The 14,251-nt window shown below is 55.5% G+C and overlaps 6 protein-coding genes across 6 annotated transcripts; 3 read left to right on the top strand and 3 right to left on the bottom strand.

Annotated features, from left to right (window-relative positions):
* Positions 1-191: 191 nt before the first annotated feature.
* On the top strand, positions 192-1,301 carry EI97DRAFT_450104 (uncharacterized protein; the record flags this gene model as incomplete). The annotated part of the gene is made up of 2 exons (XM_033800263.1): positions 192-1,071; positions 1,117-1,301. 2 exons carry the CDS (start codon positions 192-194, stop codon positions 1,299-1,301), a joined length of 1,065 nt encoding a protein of 354 aa, XP_033654355.1.
* A 183-nt stretch (positions 1,302-1,484) lies between these two features.
* EI97DRAFT_322903 (FAD-linked oxidase-like protein) lies at positions 1,485-3,945 on the top strand. The gene is made up of 5 exons (XM_033794699.1): positions 1,485-2,532; positions 2,589-2,673; positions 2,739-3,376; positions 3,453-3,563; positions 3,672-3,945. The coding sequence occupies exons 1-5, from the start codon at positions 1,715-1,717 to the stop codon at positions 3,844-3,846; spliced, it is 1,827 nt and encodes a 608-aa protein (XP_033654356.1). The 5' UTR covers positions 1,485-1,714; the 3' UTR covers positions 3,847-3,945.
* A 19-nt stretch (positions 3,946-3,964) lies between these two features.
* EI97DRAFT_433052 (24-dehydrocholesterol reductase-like protein precursor) lies at positions 3,965-5,622 on the bottom strand. Its single transcript, XM_033798305.1, has one exon. The coding sequence runs from the start codon at positions 5,526-5,528 to the stop codon at positions 4,044-4,046; it is 1,485 nt and encodes a 494-aa protein (XP_033654357.1). The 5' UTR covers positions 5,529-5,622; the 3' UTR covers positions 3,965-4,043.
* Positions 5,623-6,294: 672 nt separating this feature from the next.
* On the top strand, positions 6,295-6,802 carry EI97DRAFT_322981 (uncharacterized protein). Its single transcript, XM_033794700.1, has one exon. The coding sequence runs from the start codon at positions 6,415-6,417 to the stop codon at positions 6,688-6,690; it is 276 nt and encodes a 91-aa protein (XP_033654358.1). The 5' UTR covers positions 6,295-6,414; the 3' UTR covers positions 6,691-6,802.
* EI97DRAFT_397751 (uncharacterized protein) lies at positions 6,437-10,694 on the bottom strand. Its single transcript, XM_033796369.1, has 3 exons — positions 9,901-10,694; positions 9,628-9,848; positions 6,437-9,576 (listed from the first exon to the last, which is right to left on the bottom strand). The coding sequence occupies exons 1-3, from the start codon at positions 10,229-10,231 to the stop codon at positions 6,910-6,912; spliced, it is 3,219 nt and encodes a 1,072-aa protein (XP_033654359.1). The 5' UTR covers positions 10,232-10,694; the 3' UTR covers positions 6,437-6,909.
* Positions 10,695-11,894: 1,200 nt separating this feature from the next.
* On the bottom strand, positions 11,895-14,057 carry EI97DRAFT_466937 (Mob1/phocein). Its single transcript, XM_033801563.1, has 2 exons — positions 13,755-14,057; positions 11,895-13,705 (listed from the first exon to the last, which is right to left on the bottom strand). The coding sequence occupies exons 1-2, from the start codon at positions 13,971-13,973 to the stop codon at positions 12,371-12,373; spliced, it is 1,554 nt and encodes a 517-aa protein (XP_033654360.1). The 5' UTR covers positions 13,974-14,057; the 3' UTR covers positions 11,895-12,370.
* Positions 14,058-14,251: the final 194 nt, after the last annotated feature.

Raw genomic sequence — 14,251 nt, forward strand, 5'->3', positions numbered from 1 at the left:
TTTCCTATACAAAACGTTAGGAAATCTGACTGCCCAGCTTTGCCCAGGCTTCTACGCCGCACACGTCACTAGGTGGCGAATGTCAAATATTTACCTCTGATACCACAGTACAATCGAACCGTGAAGGGAACCTCGACGCAACCCGCGCATTTCCTTTGCGCTCTTGCGGATATCCCAGACCCACAATAATAATGACAGCCACCGAACTTCCTCCCACGCAGACCGTAGCCTGGATTGAGAACCCTGGACCCAATGGCAAGCTGGTTATCCGTCGCGACGTCGAGATTCAGCAACCGGCCGAGGACGAAGTGCTGGTGAAGATGGAATGCTCGGGTATCTGTCATTCCGACTGCCATAACGTCCGAGCCATGGGCGTCTACACTGATGTACCGGGACACGAGGGCGTTGGAGTCGTCGTCAAGCTCGGTCCTGGGGTGGCCGAGTCCTTGCTGGATCGGAGGGTGGGCATTAAATGGCTCTGGCGGGCCTGTAATCAGTGCTCTGCTTGTGCTGCTGGCTTGATCAACAACTGTCCTAAGCAGCTCAATACTGGACGCAGTGTGCGCGGGACGCTGCAACAGTACGTCGTCGCGCACTCCCAGTTTGTAACGCTTATCCCAGAGGGCGTGCCGAGCGAAGTGGCCGCTCCTTTGCTCTGCGCTGGACTGAGCCTGGCCGGTGCCGTCTCCAAATGTGCGCCAGAAGTCAAGCCGGGGCAGTGGCTGGCCATTGTGGGTGCAGGCGGCGGATTGGGACACATTGGGGTGCAAATCGCGGCGAGGACGAAAGGTTACAAGGTCATTGCGGTTGACCGTGGCGAGGAAAAGGAGAGATTGAGCATGGAGATGGGAGCCACGGCTTTTGTGGACTTCGCCAAGGAGGACGTGGTAAAGACAGTGAGGTCCTTGACCGACGGAGAGGGAGCACATGCAGTTATATGTGTAGCAGGGTCTGAGAAGGCATATGAGCAGGCACCCGATCTTGTACGGAACAATGGCGTTTTTGTATGCGTTGGCCTGCCACCTCCGACCTTCATGTTCCCAATGTCCCCAATCCAGATTGCCAATAGGGGTAAGTGAATCGTCACCGAGTTCGAATGATGCTGACAATGGACAGGCCTCATTATCAAAGGCTCCTCGACCGGCACTAGCCAGCAGATGGATGAGCTCCTACAATACGCGCTCGAAGGTAAGATCACGCCAAAGGTGGAGGTCTTCGACTTTGACGACTCCCCAAGAATCATTGAGGAGTTGATGCGGTACGAAGTCACTGGCAGGAAGGTAGTGAGAACACCACTGTGACCACGGTTCTCGACAGCTGGAGCTTTGCATTCCCGAACGACATGATTCAGTTCATCCACCGAATAATGCCCCACAAGCGAGTACATTGGCTGGACGTTGTTACCCCGCAGGATAGTTAGCAGGGGCCGAATAGGTACCGGGACCAACCCCAAGTCCTCCCAGTGGGGCATTTCTACGCTTTATATCTGGCAACCCGTTGTACAGTATAAGATAGCAACAGCCTCAGTTAAGCAACATTGGTTTCCCGGCTACAAAACAGACTTGTGCAGATTGGAAGAAGCATTGCCATTGCTGAATCGGTTTCAGTACAACTCTGCAATCTTTTACGACCACTTACTGGATCATTCTCTCTCAACTTTGCATAATATATTTCGAGCCATTGCTTATAAGCATCTATCACCCTTCACCAAGTCATGGCGCCCCCAAGCCTACCACAAACTCCGACCCTGGCGTCTGCACACACTGGAATACCGGAACGTCTGCTCCACAAGGCTACATACGCGAAGTCCCTCATTTATGACGGCAAGACAGTCCCCGACACCTACTCCCTCGAACGTGGGCTGCCAATTCCACAAGGCATATCGAAGAAGGCATTTCTAAGCGCCATTGAAGAATTGAAGTCCGCTATTGGGAATGAAAACGTTCAATTGAACGAGAAAGAGGTCAAGAATGGCTGGTACATGGAGCATCCCAATACGCATGATATGATGCCACTGCTGGACGCCGAAGAATTCATCGCATCGGCCGTCGTATACCCAGGCTCCGTGGCTGAAGTTCAACTAATCGTACGCTGGGCAAACCAGCACCTCATCCCCCTGTTCCCCATCTCCATTGGTCGCAACCTGGGATACGGCGGTGCTGCGCCCCGAGTGCGTGGTTCCGTGACCATGGATCTCGGACGCAGGATGAACAAGATTCTGGATATCAACGCGGAGAATTACACCTGCCTGGTGGAGCCAGGCGTAACGTACTACGCATTGCACGAGGAGCTTGTACGGAGAGGGCTACAGGACAAGATGTGGATCGATTGCCCCGATCTGGGAGGAGGCAGCGTCATAGGAAACGCGCTCGATAGAGGCGTGGGCTATACGCCGTACGGAGATCATTGGGGAATGCACAGCGGACTCGAGGTCGTGTTACCCACCGGCGAACTGGTTCGGACGGGCATGGGGGCACTGGAGGGTGCGAATACCTGGCAGTGTTTTCCGTATGGATTTGGTCCGTATAATGAGTGCGTCAAAGCTTTCCAGGAGCAGCGGAGAAGGAGCAAGCACTTACCGTGAACAGTGGCATCTTCTCCCAGTCCAACTTTGGCATCGTTACCAAGATGGGTATGACTTTGATGCCGAACCCTGGCGGCTATGAATCCTTTGTAAGCCTTCTCCATCTATCCTCGTTCTCATCCTGCTCAATTAGCTCACTCTGCTTCTTCCGTAGATGTATACTTTCCAGCACGACTCCGACCTGGGCCCTCTGATGGATATTATCCGGCCTCTGCGGATATCCAATATTCTCGAGAATGTGGCCCAAGTCCGCCACGGCCTCCAGACCCTCTCCGTAAAAGGGCATCCTCGCACGAAATACTGGTCCGGCAAAGGCCCCATGCCCGAGTCCGTCTACCGTGAGCATCTCAAAGAGACGGCCACGGGAGACTGCGCATGGGTCTACTACGGCATGGCGTATGGACCGCCGCACATCCGCGCGCACAAACTGGCCATCATCGACTCCGAGTTCCATCGCATTGCGGGCTGCAAGAAGATCGACCCTGCGACGATGCCAAAGGACGAATACTTCTGGTCGCGTGACCGCATCGCGTCGGGGACGCCGGATCTCGAGGAGCTCAAGTGGGTCAATTGGATGCCCAACGGGGCGCACATCGCCTTCTCGCCTGTAAGCCCTATCTCTGGAAAGGATGCCGAGGCGTTGTACACCATGGCGAAAAGGAGACACACAGAGCAGGGGTTCGATTTGATGCCAGCATTCTGTGTGGGATTGAGGGAGATGCATCTGATCGTCGAGATTGTGTATGATGCACAGGATGGAGACATGAGAAGGAGGGCGGAGAGGTGTTTGAGGTAAGCAAGAGAAGTCGACGCATCGTGTCTTTTCCTGCCCCTGTTACCGAACTTGATGCTGACTAGGTGGCCACAGAGATATGATCGATGACGCAGCAGCACTGGGATATGGCGAATACCGAACGCACCTTGCGCTCATGGACCAAGTCGCCGCAACGTATAATTTCAACGACGGGGCACTAATGAAGTCAGTACTCCTCAAAATTCTCCCCTTCTTATCTCAACTTGGGCTGGTGCTCTTGACATTTTCGTTCTGATCTTGGTTTCACAACCGCTAACGACATTCAACCTACAGGCTCAACAATACACTCAAAGACGCACTGGATCCTAACGGCATCCTGGCGCCTGGTAGATGTGGTATATGGCCGGCCAGATATAGAGGGAGAGGATGGGAGTTGACCACTAAGGATACGGGAAGGAGCAGCGAGGGTGACGGTGTCGCGAAGAAGGCTGGGGAAGTGAAAATCTGAGGGAAGGATCCCAACCAGGGACCGAGAAAAAATGGCAAAGCATATGCAGATAGGAGAAACGTACTCACGCCTTTCCAAAGGCATTAGCAAAAAATCTCCACCGACTATTTTGACTATCCGACGACCGATCTCAGTGAAGATGCCAATCATACTGATTATTTTTCGGGGGGCAACTCGATCATCTTCCACATGGTCGATTATTCTTTCCACTTCCACGTGGAATTCCGATGGATGCGGTAGTCACCGCTCTTTATCGACTTGTAGATGCCCCATATTCCACCAAATGGCCAGATAGATCTCAGGCGCAAGGCCCAGTCCGAGCGCTCCTGTTCTTTGATCTTTCGCATGTCAACGTAAACCTTGTCGTAGACATCCGGGAAGGTTGTAGCGCGGTATTTCTCCCGCAGGCCGTCATACCAAGGCTTATCAAACTGGGCCCAGAATTCGTCACGGCTGTAGTAGGTGTGCCCATACAGCCACTTCATGCCGCCCATTGCTCGAAGCGTTTTTTCGAGCTGGCGATTCTTAGCCAGAAACTCTTCCTTGCTGGTTGGGCCGAACCCCCACAACCCGATATTGAGCATTTGGTCGTCGGCCAAAGCACCCTTGGTATGCGGATGCATGGTCGGCTGGGGACTCTGCTTTAAGGGGCACAACCAGATGGGCCAAATATGCAAGGCGCTGTCGGTATACTCGATGAACTTCTCTGCGTTTGGATACGGTAGCGCCATGTCCTGCACAACGTACCGGCTGCTCTCTCCACTGGCATGCAGAGCGCGATACAGCATGCGAGTATGCAAGAAGTCGTCCAGGAACCAACGAGTGTACTTGTTGAACGGGAATTTCATGTAATTGAAGGCACTCCGGCCGACCCAGAACCCACCCCGGTCGTATCGGAACATGTACTCAGCGAGGGGAATATATTCAGTGAAGGGAGATGTCGTGTTTTGGGTACGTTCTTCAACATGCAAGTAGAACCAAGGATCCCAAGGGCCGCTGAAGGTTTGCGGCTTGACGTTGGCTGGGATTTCGTCCGTCATCTGACCCGTAATGATCGCGCCGTGATCTTTCGAGAAGAGTATCCCATCAACGTAGTCGTTTTGCTCATTCTTCGTCTCTTCTCTGACCTTCTCGACTGCAGCTGCTATTGACTTTGTGGGGTGATAAGTCGTCTTGACGAATCTCTGTGCTTTGATGAGCTGGAGCTCTACAAGGGTAGTAACGCCCAGTGTCCCAACGGCACCTGCAGCTCCACGGAGGAGGTCTTCGTTCTCCTTCTCCGAAGCCGTGACCACTTCACCATCGCCCAGGATCATTTCCACAGAAGTGACGGTGCGGTCGAAGAATCCGTACTTGAAAGAGCTGCTCTCACCAGCTGTTCCCGCGTATCCGCCACCGACAGTGATGCCGGGGAACTCCATGACTACAGGAGGAACCAGTCCGTGGGCTAGTGTAGCTTCCACCAGATGATCCATGGGGACGTTGGGCTCAACAAAAGCCCTTTTCGATGTTGGATCGACTTGGACGACATTTTTCAGGGCACTGATGTCGACAACCCGTCTTTTGACGTTGGGACGCGTGCTGTTGGTGGACCCGTGCGATATCCGGAATGGTTCCTTGCGGGTGAAGTAATCCTTGACGGTTGCGGCCACTCGGGACACCAATTTGCGGTGGGCTTCCATACCCTACGGTAGCGAGGGGAGATAAAAATAAAAGGAATGTATAAACAAGCGAATGACAAGGCCAATTATTGGCGTTATTGATACATTATGGGTGGTTGAATAATGCTTGCTTTGACGCTTCTGGGAGGGACGACAATTTTGTCTAAGTGACCTAGGCCAGATCAGGGATAGAGGCTCCCCTTTTCTATCGCAGAGCATGGCTTTTAACCTCGACCGTCTGCTTGAAAAATAATGATAAAAATATCCCAGAGTTCATCAAAATGGATTGCTTTCGAGGGCAACCTTAACTTTTGCCTACCTCGACTGTCCAGAAGTCGGAACAGGCTAAGGGGGCAGCATTACAGAAAGCATATACCTATGCATGCAATATCAACGTATCATCAACTCTCCGTCGCAGCGTCCACAGGAGAGGCTACAGCTGTAAGGGTGCCATTGACGGTCTGTGTAAAAATGAAGCAGTTGGACCCTGGGAAATGCAATAATGGCGGGCCGTGAGGTTTGCCAAGGGTTTAACGACTGCATTCTATTGCGCGGTGATGGCGCTCATATACCCACTGGCTCTCAAACTTATACATGTACGTTCTCAAACTTGTTCGGCCACCCCGTGCCGCAATAAATAAATCCCTCATACTCGACTTGTACTAGTAGTCGCCATGAAGTGCTCAACGCAGGCAGTGTGCCATATCTATCGCTCAATAACCCAACGATGCCCATCAATAACAACTGATACGTAACAGTGCGCCGTACGCTTGAGAGACACAGAAACATCCCCAGACTAGTAGGTATGCTCGCAACAAAAAAGGGCCAGGTGAGAAAAGCAACCTTGGAAGCAGACCCTCTCCCTGGCCGAACATACTATACTCTTTTCCTTCCATCACTAACATAGATGCATACGGCCTGGAGAATAACACAGGCACTCACTCATTCCATTTCCCTTACTCCATCTCCCAATATCCCTTATATTTTGGACCCACTCAGTAATACTAATAATGATAATCATACGATAAACGGAACGACCACAAACGTTTCATATCCACCCAGGGTATATCAACAAAAAAAGGTCCACTCTTTTCCGCCTCCAAAAAAGTCCGGAAATCGTCCCCCATGGCTATGCTATGGCCAATGCATTTACCAACCTGCAAGTCATCCCACCCCCTTATGATAGCCATGTCGTCCGCCATACATCATAGATATAATCTGCCCTCGATCAAGTATCCATCGGTAAACTGCAAAATATCAGAGACAGAAAGCGGATGCTACAAAAGCAAAGGTGCAAAGAAAACTCCCAACCCCTCCGCTCATTACGCTCGTAAGTGAAAAACAACAAAACCCAATCGTCCCATCTGCGTCCTTGCAATCGTCACCAACAGCACCATTTCCCCTACATGGATCCCGCCCCAGGAAGCAGCATCTCGAGGCACTTGGTCAGCAGACTGCTCGCCTCGTGCAGCAACTCCCACCTCGTCTTCTTGAAGATGTCGCGCATAATGATCAGCATGCCCAAGCACGCGTTGCGGTTTTCCGTCTTCTGCAGATCCTCGGGTGTCGCCACGCTGCCCACACGCCGCAGGAACAAAACCATGTCCTTCACCTTGTCCTCGTACGTTGGCAGCTGGTAAGGCACCTTGACCGGGCCGTCGAGCGCATATCCATACGACCACACGATGAGGGTTGCAAAGTAGAGGACCCAGGGTCGGTTGAGCAGGTCGTCTTCTCGAGCCGAGTAATGGATCTCGAGTGGGATATCGCCGTTGTTTTCGCTCGGCACCAGAACGCTGATCAGGAAGCGGAGAGCATAGAACGTCGCATCCCGAGCGCGCGCCGTCGGCGCCCACTGCTCCTTCATCCTCCTCTGCGCCCCGTTGTAGTCCTGCGGGGTGATGGACCGCCCGAGAAGTCGGCTCGCGCCGGCATAGATCTGGCAGTCGACAATGTCGACATGCATGGCCATGTGCGCAAGGTGGTGGAGTACAGTGCGAGCCTCGTTGGTCTTGTTGTCATCCGGGGTGGAGCTCGAATACCCGTTCCCACCTCGACCGGTGGGACGATGCTGCATCGACGACTCAAAGTCGGTGTCCCAGAAGTCGAACGCACGTGTCAGCGAGCCTCGCCACTTGTCCCGTCCACCCAGCGCCTGCGACACCCCCAAAGAGCTCACCTGGAGATCTCGCTGGTTCATGTGCCAGGACACGCTCAGCAACCCAGCCATGATGATGGTGCGCCCAAATGGGTTCGTCTTGACGCTGTGCCCGTTGAGCGTCTTCTTCAGGCCGTCCAGGAAGGTCGTGGGCTTGAAGCCGTGAGACTGTAGCGTCTGCTCCATTCGTGCCACCTCGGCGCCGCTGGTCGCAGCCCACATGTGCTCATCGCATGGCAATGGCAAGCGCATCTCGTGCGCCACCATGACTGCACTGTGGCCGAACATGGTCGCGTGTATGCTGTCCATGACGAAGGCTCCGAAAGCCGCCCTTCTGGTTGCCTCGTTGGTGATCCAGTGGTTCCACCAGTCGTCTGCCGTGTTGACTCCACTCCCATTGGTCTTGCCATCATTGGCGCTGGGCGGAGAGTCCAAGGCGGACCTGCCAATCAAGGAGCTTCCTCGCCTCATCAGCGTCAACGTGGTTGCATGATGAATGTGCGCGCGCTCGTGCAGCGGACGCGTCGAGTACATCTTCTCGAACACCTCGAGGAGAAGCAGCGCCTGGAATACCCACAGCTTGGCAGGCGGGCGGAAATCGGCATGTTGGAAGATCTCCCAGCGCAGATGCCACGCCAGGAAGTTGGACAGTGCCGCGCATGCCTGCGTGATCTCATGACCGTGCGTCTTCTCGAGGCGCGTGGCTCCCAGACACATGATGCAGAGTAGGAGCAGGTCCGGACAGGCTCCGGCAGTGAAGGTGGGCTTGTGGAGGATGGGGAACTGCGGGTGGAAGTGTACCCAGTAAGAGCTGATGTACGTCTGCATCATGTGCAAGCTGAGGACGTGGCTGTTGTCATCCTGGTTCCCTTCGAGGATCTCGTCCTTCTGCTTCTTGACGGGTGCGTGGTCCGTCTCATTGAAGCGCACAACGATCAGATGCAGCAGGTCTTTGCGCTTCTCATCCGACAAGGCGCTCTCCGGGAGGGTGGTGTCCAGGATGCTGTGGACGGCCATGGGGTGCGAGGGAGGGACTGGATTGTAGTAACCCGTCACGGTCGGATCGTAGTTGAAGTAGGGAGCCTGCAGGCCGATCTGCGAGGAAGCCGTCGGGTTAGCGGCGTTGTAAGCCATGGGCGAGGCACCCTGCCCCCCGAACGCCTGATCGTTGAACAGCCATGCAGTGAAGTCGTCGGCCATGGCGAAGGGTGACCTGCTATATCCCTCGCCACCGAACATGGGCACGGCAAAGGCGGGAGCGCTGCTATCCATCATGGCGTCCGACACGGCATTCATCCTGTTGTCCATCTGCGAGGTCGACTCGACGCCGTTCATGGGGGTCTGTCCGGTGGTGCCATTGTAGTACTGGCCGTTCTGGTCCCGGGGCGCAGGTGTACTTGCCGACTGAGGATACTCTGGAGGAGGCAACGCGGAGAATGGGGGAAACGCCTGGTGTGGCTGATAAGCGCTCGCGGAATTCTGATATGTGGTAGAAGCAGCCGAGGGTGGATACGACTGGGTCGGGGTGGCCGAGTTGCTGTAATGCGAGCTTGATTCGTACGAGTTCAGGTTCGATGTCTGCGCCCGCAGCTCCGGCCGCTGAAAGTTGGCATTGCTCAGGTGCGGCGAGTTCTGTACGGTGCCGCTTCTGCTGCTGAAGCTGCCGTAGGTGGATGGGCGACGGGGCGGAGCGAAATTGCCCGATGCAGCGGCTTGCAGGTCGTAGGGTTTCGCGTCTTGCTGGGTGCTTCGGTAGGACTCGTCGCTGCTCGCTCGGCTCAACTCTGGTCTCCCAATGGTAGATGGAGGAGATTGCAAGCTGGGAGGGGACATTTGGCCACCGACCGTGACGGAGCTTTGGCTCGCCGTTGCGGGGGAGGGCAATGTGTAGGCTCGTTCGGGTTTCGCTTGCTGATTTCGCTCGTCAGCATCAGTCCAAACTCGAGGTTCTGCGCAGCATACCGTGGGAGATTCCTTGACGCCTCCTGGCTTGCTGACTGAGGCATTCCTCGGAGCCATGGCGGCCGTCACAATGGGATTGAGATTGGTCATGTAGGCGTCCTTGCGCAGCAGCTGGGAGCCCCTCGCCGTATGCCTCTCCTTGTGGCGAGCACACAGATCCTGGCGTACGAAGGAGCGATGGCACTCGGGAAAGTCGCAGTGGTAGATCTGCTTGGGGTTGTCTGAGCGTGTCAGCAGAATTGTAGAAGATGGGACGAAAGTAGGAGCACTCACGATTCAGCTGGTGCCGATACAGATGCTCGGCCCTCGAATAGCTCTTGCCGCAGCCTTCATGGGGACACTCGAACTTCTTGTCCAGACCCTTTCTGCTGCGCCTCCGTTTTCTGGTGCCTCGGTTCGCGTCGCCAGCGTCGGGGCCCTCTCCATTGTTCTCAGCGTCGGCCTCGTCGCGATCGCGGCGGCGTCCCCTGTTCTCGTCGCGGTCGGAAGCGGGCGTTTGAGGCTCGGGGGCACCAGCGGTCGTCTCCATGTTCTGGGGAAAGGACTGTGCAGCTCCAAAGTCGGACGCGTGGGCAGCGTGGGTGGGCAGGATTTGGGCAGTCATGGCGCTGGGAAGGGGATGGGCGGGGCTCGGTGGTGTCACCAAAGGCAGCCAGGACTTGGGGACCAGCTATGTTGTCGTCAAGAGGATGAGGTCGGTCAGCTAGGTCGGGTTAGGTGGTGGTGGTACAGGCGGTGATGGCGAGAATCATGGGGGTGGGGAGAGGCGAGGATGGCAAGACCTAGGGACCGCTGCCTGGCGGAGGGATGACTTGCAGTCGGGATGAGGTCGCACCAAACAGTACCTAGGTATGCGGAGGCGGGAGAAGCGAGGCAGGCCGTCGGCAGCGGGTTCGACAAGTGGCCCCGGGGCCAGTTGGAGAGAGTTTGGGGTTTGGGGTTTTGGGATTTGGGAGCGAGCGTGGGGAAGATGCGACGGTGGGAAAGCGGAAGGGCGGGCCCTCAAAAAAGGGATGGGGGTTGGGATGGGATGGATGGAATCATGGGGGATGGGGGCACATTTGGGCACCTGTTGGGATGGGAGGGAGGGGAGGGGGGAAGCTCGGCCGCGGGAGAACAGAACACTGAACAGGCGGCAGGACCGGCAGGACCCTCAACACCACGGCTTGGGTTAACTGGGTTAACAACTAATAAATATACGGCTTAGCGGGCTGGCAAGCTTGCCCAGGTGTCCCCGAAGGCGGGTCTGATCTCCGCTGTAGCCGCCGCGATGAAAAAGAGGGGCTCAACACCATGTCGTCTGTATGCTTAAGTACTACTGGATAGGTATCCGTATACTCCATAGTCTTCTGGGTTCTCTGTACAAAGGAGCTGTGGTCCAAGATGAGGGGTAATAAGTAGACGCGCGCTGCAGTCAGCATGCACTCCATTATTCAGATGAGGGTTTGTCCAGCCAGCGGAGAAAGTCCAACGAGGCTGGCATCGTGCTATTTCTCCGTATCCCAACCATATCCACGACGGCTCCAAACCACCCAGCGAATCAAGGCCTGAAACAAGGGAAAACTTCGACGCAGGAAATGCACAACGCGCAGGATGCGAAGCATGGTCATATATCGTCTACTGCCTCGTCGTCGAAGTGTGGAGACAGGAAGCGATCCATGGCCCTGCTCCCGCTCGGCGTGGGGGACTCCCGCCCAGTGGCGCCAGTGGAAGTGCATCCAGAGTGGGGGTCGAGTCCTGCTGTCGTGTGCCTCTCCGGTGAATTGCAACATTGTATCTTGCGTGGTAGACAGGACTGAAACCATCGAGCGTTTCGCTGTAATAGACTCTCTCCATGACAAGAGGCCCAAGGAACGTCGTCGACACTGCCTCTCTGCCATCATCCCATCCATCCATCCATCTCCAGCCAGGAGAAGGGAAAAAAACCACTCGCTCCTCCAAGTTGCATCCCTCACTAATTCCTTCACTAATCCACCCCCCCTCCAGCCAATCATGCTCCACCCAAAACCACCTTTCCCCAGATCTCGACAAGCCCGTTCGCCTTCAAACTCCGCTGCCACACGCCCTGCGTCGCCAAGCCCTCCATTGCTTCTTTATTGTGGCGCTTCCACCTTTCCCAAACTTCAGGGAAAAAATGGGCTGCAGATGCCTTTTCCATAGCCTTGTCAAATAACTCGCGCACTGGAAGTTTCGCGCATCCGAAATGGGTAGAGACTAGCCATCACGAGAGAAGAATGTCATGAACAAACTTCCACTTCTTTCAAATTCGCGCCGCCCCGCCTCTCCTCCAAAACGCCTCCGCCCCAAGCCCAACCTTGGAACCTTGGAACCTTCGTTCCCAAGTCCCAGGTCCTGGATGGCCCAAGGCGTTTCCCAGTGGCGTCGACCCAATGCCATCATGTCCATCCAGATCTGTGTCACCCGTGGCCGCCGCCTCATCTCAGGCTCATTATTCCTTTTGGCTTCCCCAAAACATCGAAGCCGGAACATGCACAAGACATTATGATTCCGAAGCCGCATCGAACAATGCTGCATCAGAAGTGCAGGGTGGTCATCAAGGCAGAGATCCCCTGATCAACAATGCATCTGCAAATCAATAATTGGTATCTCTGTACGGAGTGGACTCCATGGATCAATAATCCTGTTCCCAAACAATATTGCTGCCTGTAGCAGGCCCATCAACCACCCTTCCCCGCGCGCGCAATGGGGAAAAAGCCTTCCTGATCGATCCGAGCTTCCGCTTCTAGCTCCCGCCCTTGTTTGCTGGCTCTGCCCCTTCGACCGATACCTCGTCCACGGCAGCAGAATCTCCCTTTCCCTCTCCCCTTGACGAAAACTCTTCCTTCTCCTGCGCTGCCGCAGCATCGGCATCTGCCTCTGCTTTCGCTTCCGCCTCAGTTTCTGCGTCGCCTGCTGGCTGTGGGTCCGGCTGCGGGACCTCTTGCGCATCCGTAGCCTCTGCGTTTGGCGCTTCATCAGCTGATGCCCGTTTCTCATCTGCCTTGCTGGCGCCCGCGGCAGCTTCTTCCTCTCTGGTCTCCTCGGAGGCTGCATCCCCTTCGACTTCACCCAGTTCGGGTTGGTGCGACTGGGGTTCCAACACTGCAGCGTTGTACCCCGGAAATGCTTCTGTGGACGATGGCGGAGCCACAATGCTACTGGCTTGCGTTTTCTGTGCCGTCTCGGAGCTTGTTGCCTCATGCCCTGCCGGTTCTGACGTCTCTTGCGCTGCTACACCCGTGCCCTTGGCCGGCATGCTCTCCTCCTCTTCAGTCTCCTCTATGACGGTGCTAACAGCGGAGCCTGCCGTTGAGGGCGAGTGACGATGGCGCTTCGTCGTTCCCGCCGTGGATAAGGTATGATCCGCTGCACTCTCCACGAAACCGCTTTCTGCCTCCTGCCCTCCTGGAACCGCCTTGTCCCGTTTAAGGATCTCCGGTGCGGCAGCCGCAGCGGCCTGTGGTGCGTCTTCGCCTTCCGCTTCCGGCGGAATCGTGTAGCTATCATCGGGAATCAGTCCGTAGTGGTCGCAGATCGTCTTGAGCAGCATGTAGAGCCCACTTCTCCCTTCGACTTGCCAGAAGACTTCCCGGTGTTGGAACCACGCATGGGCAAATATCCTATACACTCGCCTAAAGATGTTGGTCAAGTGCCGCACCTGTTGGTGTTGGCTGTTCTGGTCCACGCCCTGCCCCAGTCTCGAAGGGAAAATCTTGGTAGATGAGAGGAGGTTGGCCGCCCAGTCCAGAGTGTGACAGCAATAATCGATGGCGCAGCACGGCTTGGGGGGCTCGTGAACTGCGCAAAGATACTGCCACTCCGACGCGCGCATCTCGGGGCAGGTGGCGGATGAGCAGGGTGGATCGTCGCGGAACAGGCCCGTGAGGACCGAGTTGGTGTGTTTGGTGATGAAGCGGCACAGCTCGTACAGCCATATGGTCTTGTCGACGTCTTTCGGAGGCACCGCCAGCTGGAGGGCTTTTTCTCTGTTGATTGCAGTCGTCGTATGAGGGTCCGGGTGGGTGAGCGATCGGTATTTGGCTTCGAGCCAGTCTCTGGGCTCAGAAGCTGGGTTTAACTGTTGCTACTGTTAGTCAGAGGTGAAATCAAGAGAAAAAAAGACGTGCCTGCTCAATATCGGGTAGATTTGGTGCTTGGTCTACCTCTTCTGCCTTGGCCCCAGGCCGTATCCGTCGTCCAGACCCAGTATCGAGGTCGCCGGATAGCATCTGCTGGTCCCCAGCTGCAGCTAGAAGGGGAGATTTGGGGCCGAGCTGATCTTCTGGGATGGGCGGTGGGCTCGGAAGCCGGGGCGAGCTCGAGGGAGATCGAGCCGTAAACGACATTACTGATATTATGTGATAGTTGAATGGTGCCGTGGAAGGGGTGCAATCGGCGTGCGCAGAGCGAATGTTGTTGTGGAGGTGGAGCGTCGGATGTGTCTGATCAATTGATGTCAACCAGAAAGCTCGGGCCGCTAGCCTCTAGCATGGACCGGGGTTCTATCTGATGGCGCTAAAGGAACCGCATACTGTGGTATCAGGGGTAAATATTTGACATTCGCCACCAAGGAGACAGGGGTAGGGCACGGGCCATGGAACTGCAGAGAATCTGCCAAGGGTCA

This window comes from Westerdykella ornata (assembly GCF_010094085.1).
Source record: "Westerdykella ornata strain CBS 379.55 unplaced genomic scaffold EI97scaffold_9, whole genome shotgun sequence".
Taxonomy (NCBI): domain Eukaryota; kingdom Fungi; phylum Ascomycota; class Dothideomycetes; order Pleosporales; family Sporormiaceae; genus Westerdykella; species Westerdykella ornata.

Bases quoted from the DNA above. Each gene is read 5' to 3' on its own strand.
- EI97DRAFT_466937 (XM_033801563.1), bottom strand. From the start codon at position 13,973: ATGTCGTTTACGGCTCGATCTCCCTCGAGCTCGCCCCGGCTTCCGAGC. The intron at 13,706-13,754 runs GCACGTCTTTTT...CAGTAGCAACAG, and splicing joins ATCTACCCGATATTGAGCAG to TTAAACCCAGCTTCTGAGCC.
- EI97DRAFT_322981 (XM_033794700.1), top strand. From the start codon at position 6,415: ATGCATACGGCCTGGAGAATAACACAGGCACTCACTCATTCCATTTCC.
- EI97DRAFT_322903 (XM_033794699.1), top strand. From the start codon at position 1,715: ATGGCGCCCCCAAGCCTACCACAAACTCCGACCCTGGCGTCTGCACAC. The intron at 2,533-2,588 runs GTGCGTCAAAGC...TACCGTGAACAG, and splicing joins GGATTTGGTCCGTATAATGA to TGGCATCTTCTCCCAGTCCA. The intron at 3,564-3,671 runs GTCAGTACTCCT...TTCAACCTACAG, and splicing joins AACGACGGGGCACTAATGAA to GCTCAACAATACACTCAAAG.
- EI97DRAFT_433052 (XM_033798305.1), bottom strand. From the start codon at position 5,528: ATGGAAGCCCACCGCAAATTGGTGTCCCGAGTGGCCGCAACCGTCAAG.
- EI97DRAFT_397751 (XM_033796369.1), bottom strand. From the start codon at position 10,231: ATGACTGCCCAAATCCTGCCCACCCACGCTGCCCACGCGTCCGACTTT. The intron at 9,849-9,900 runs GTGAGTGCTCCT...TGACACGCTCAG, and splicing joins GTATCGGCACCAGCTGAATC to ACAACCCCAAGCAGATCTAC. The intron at 9,577-9,627 runs GTATGCTGCGCA...GAGCGAAATCAG, and splicing joins GCGTCAAGGAATCTCCCACG to CAAGCGAAACCCGAACGAGC.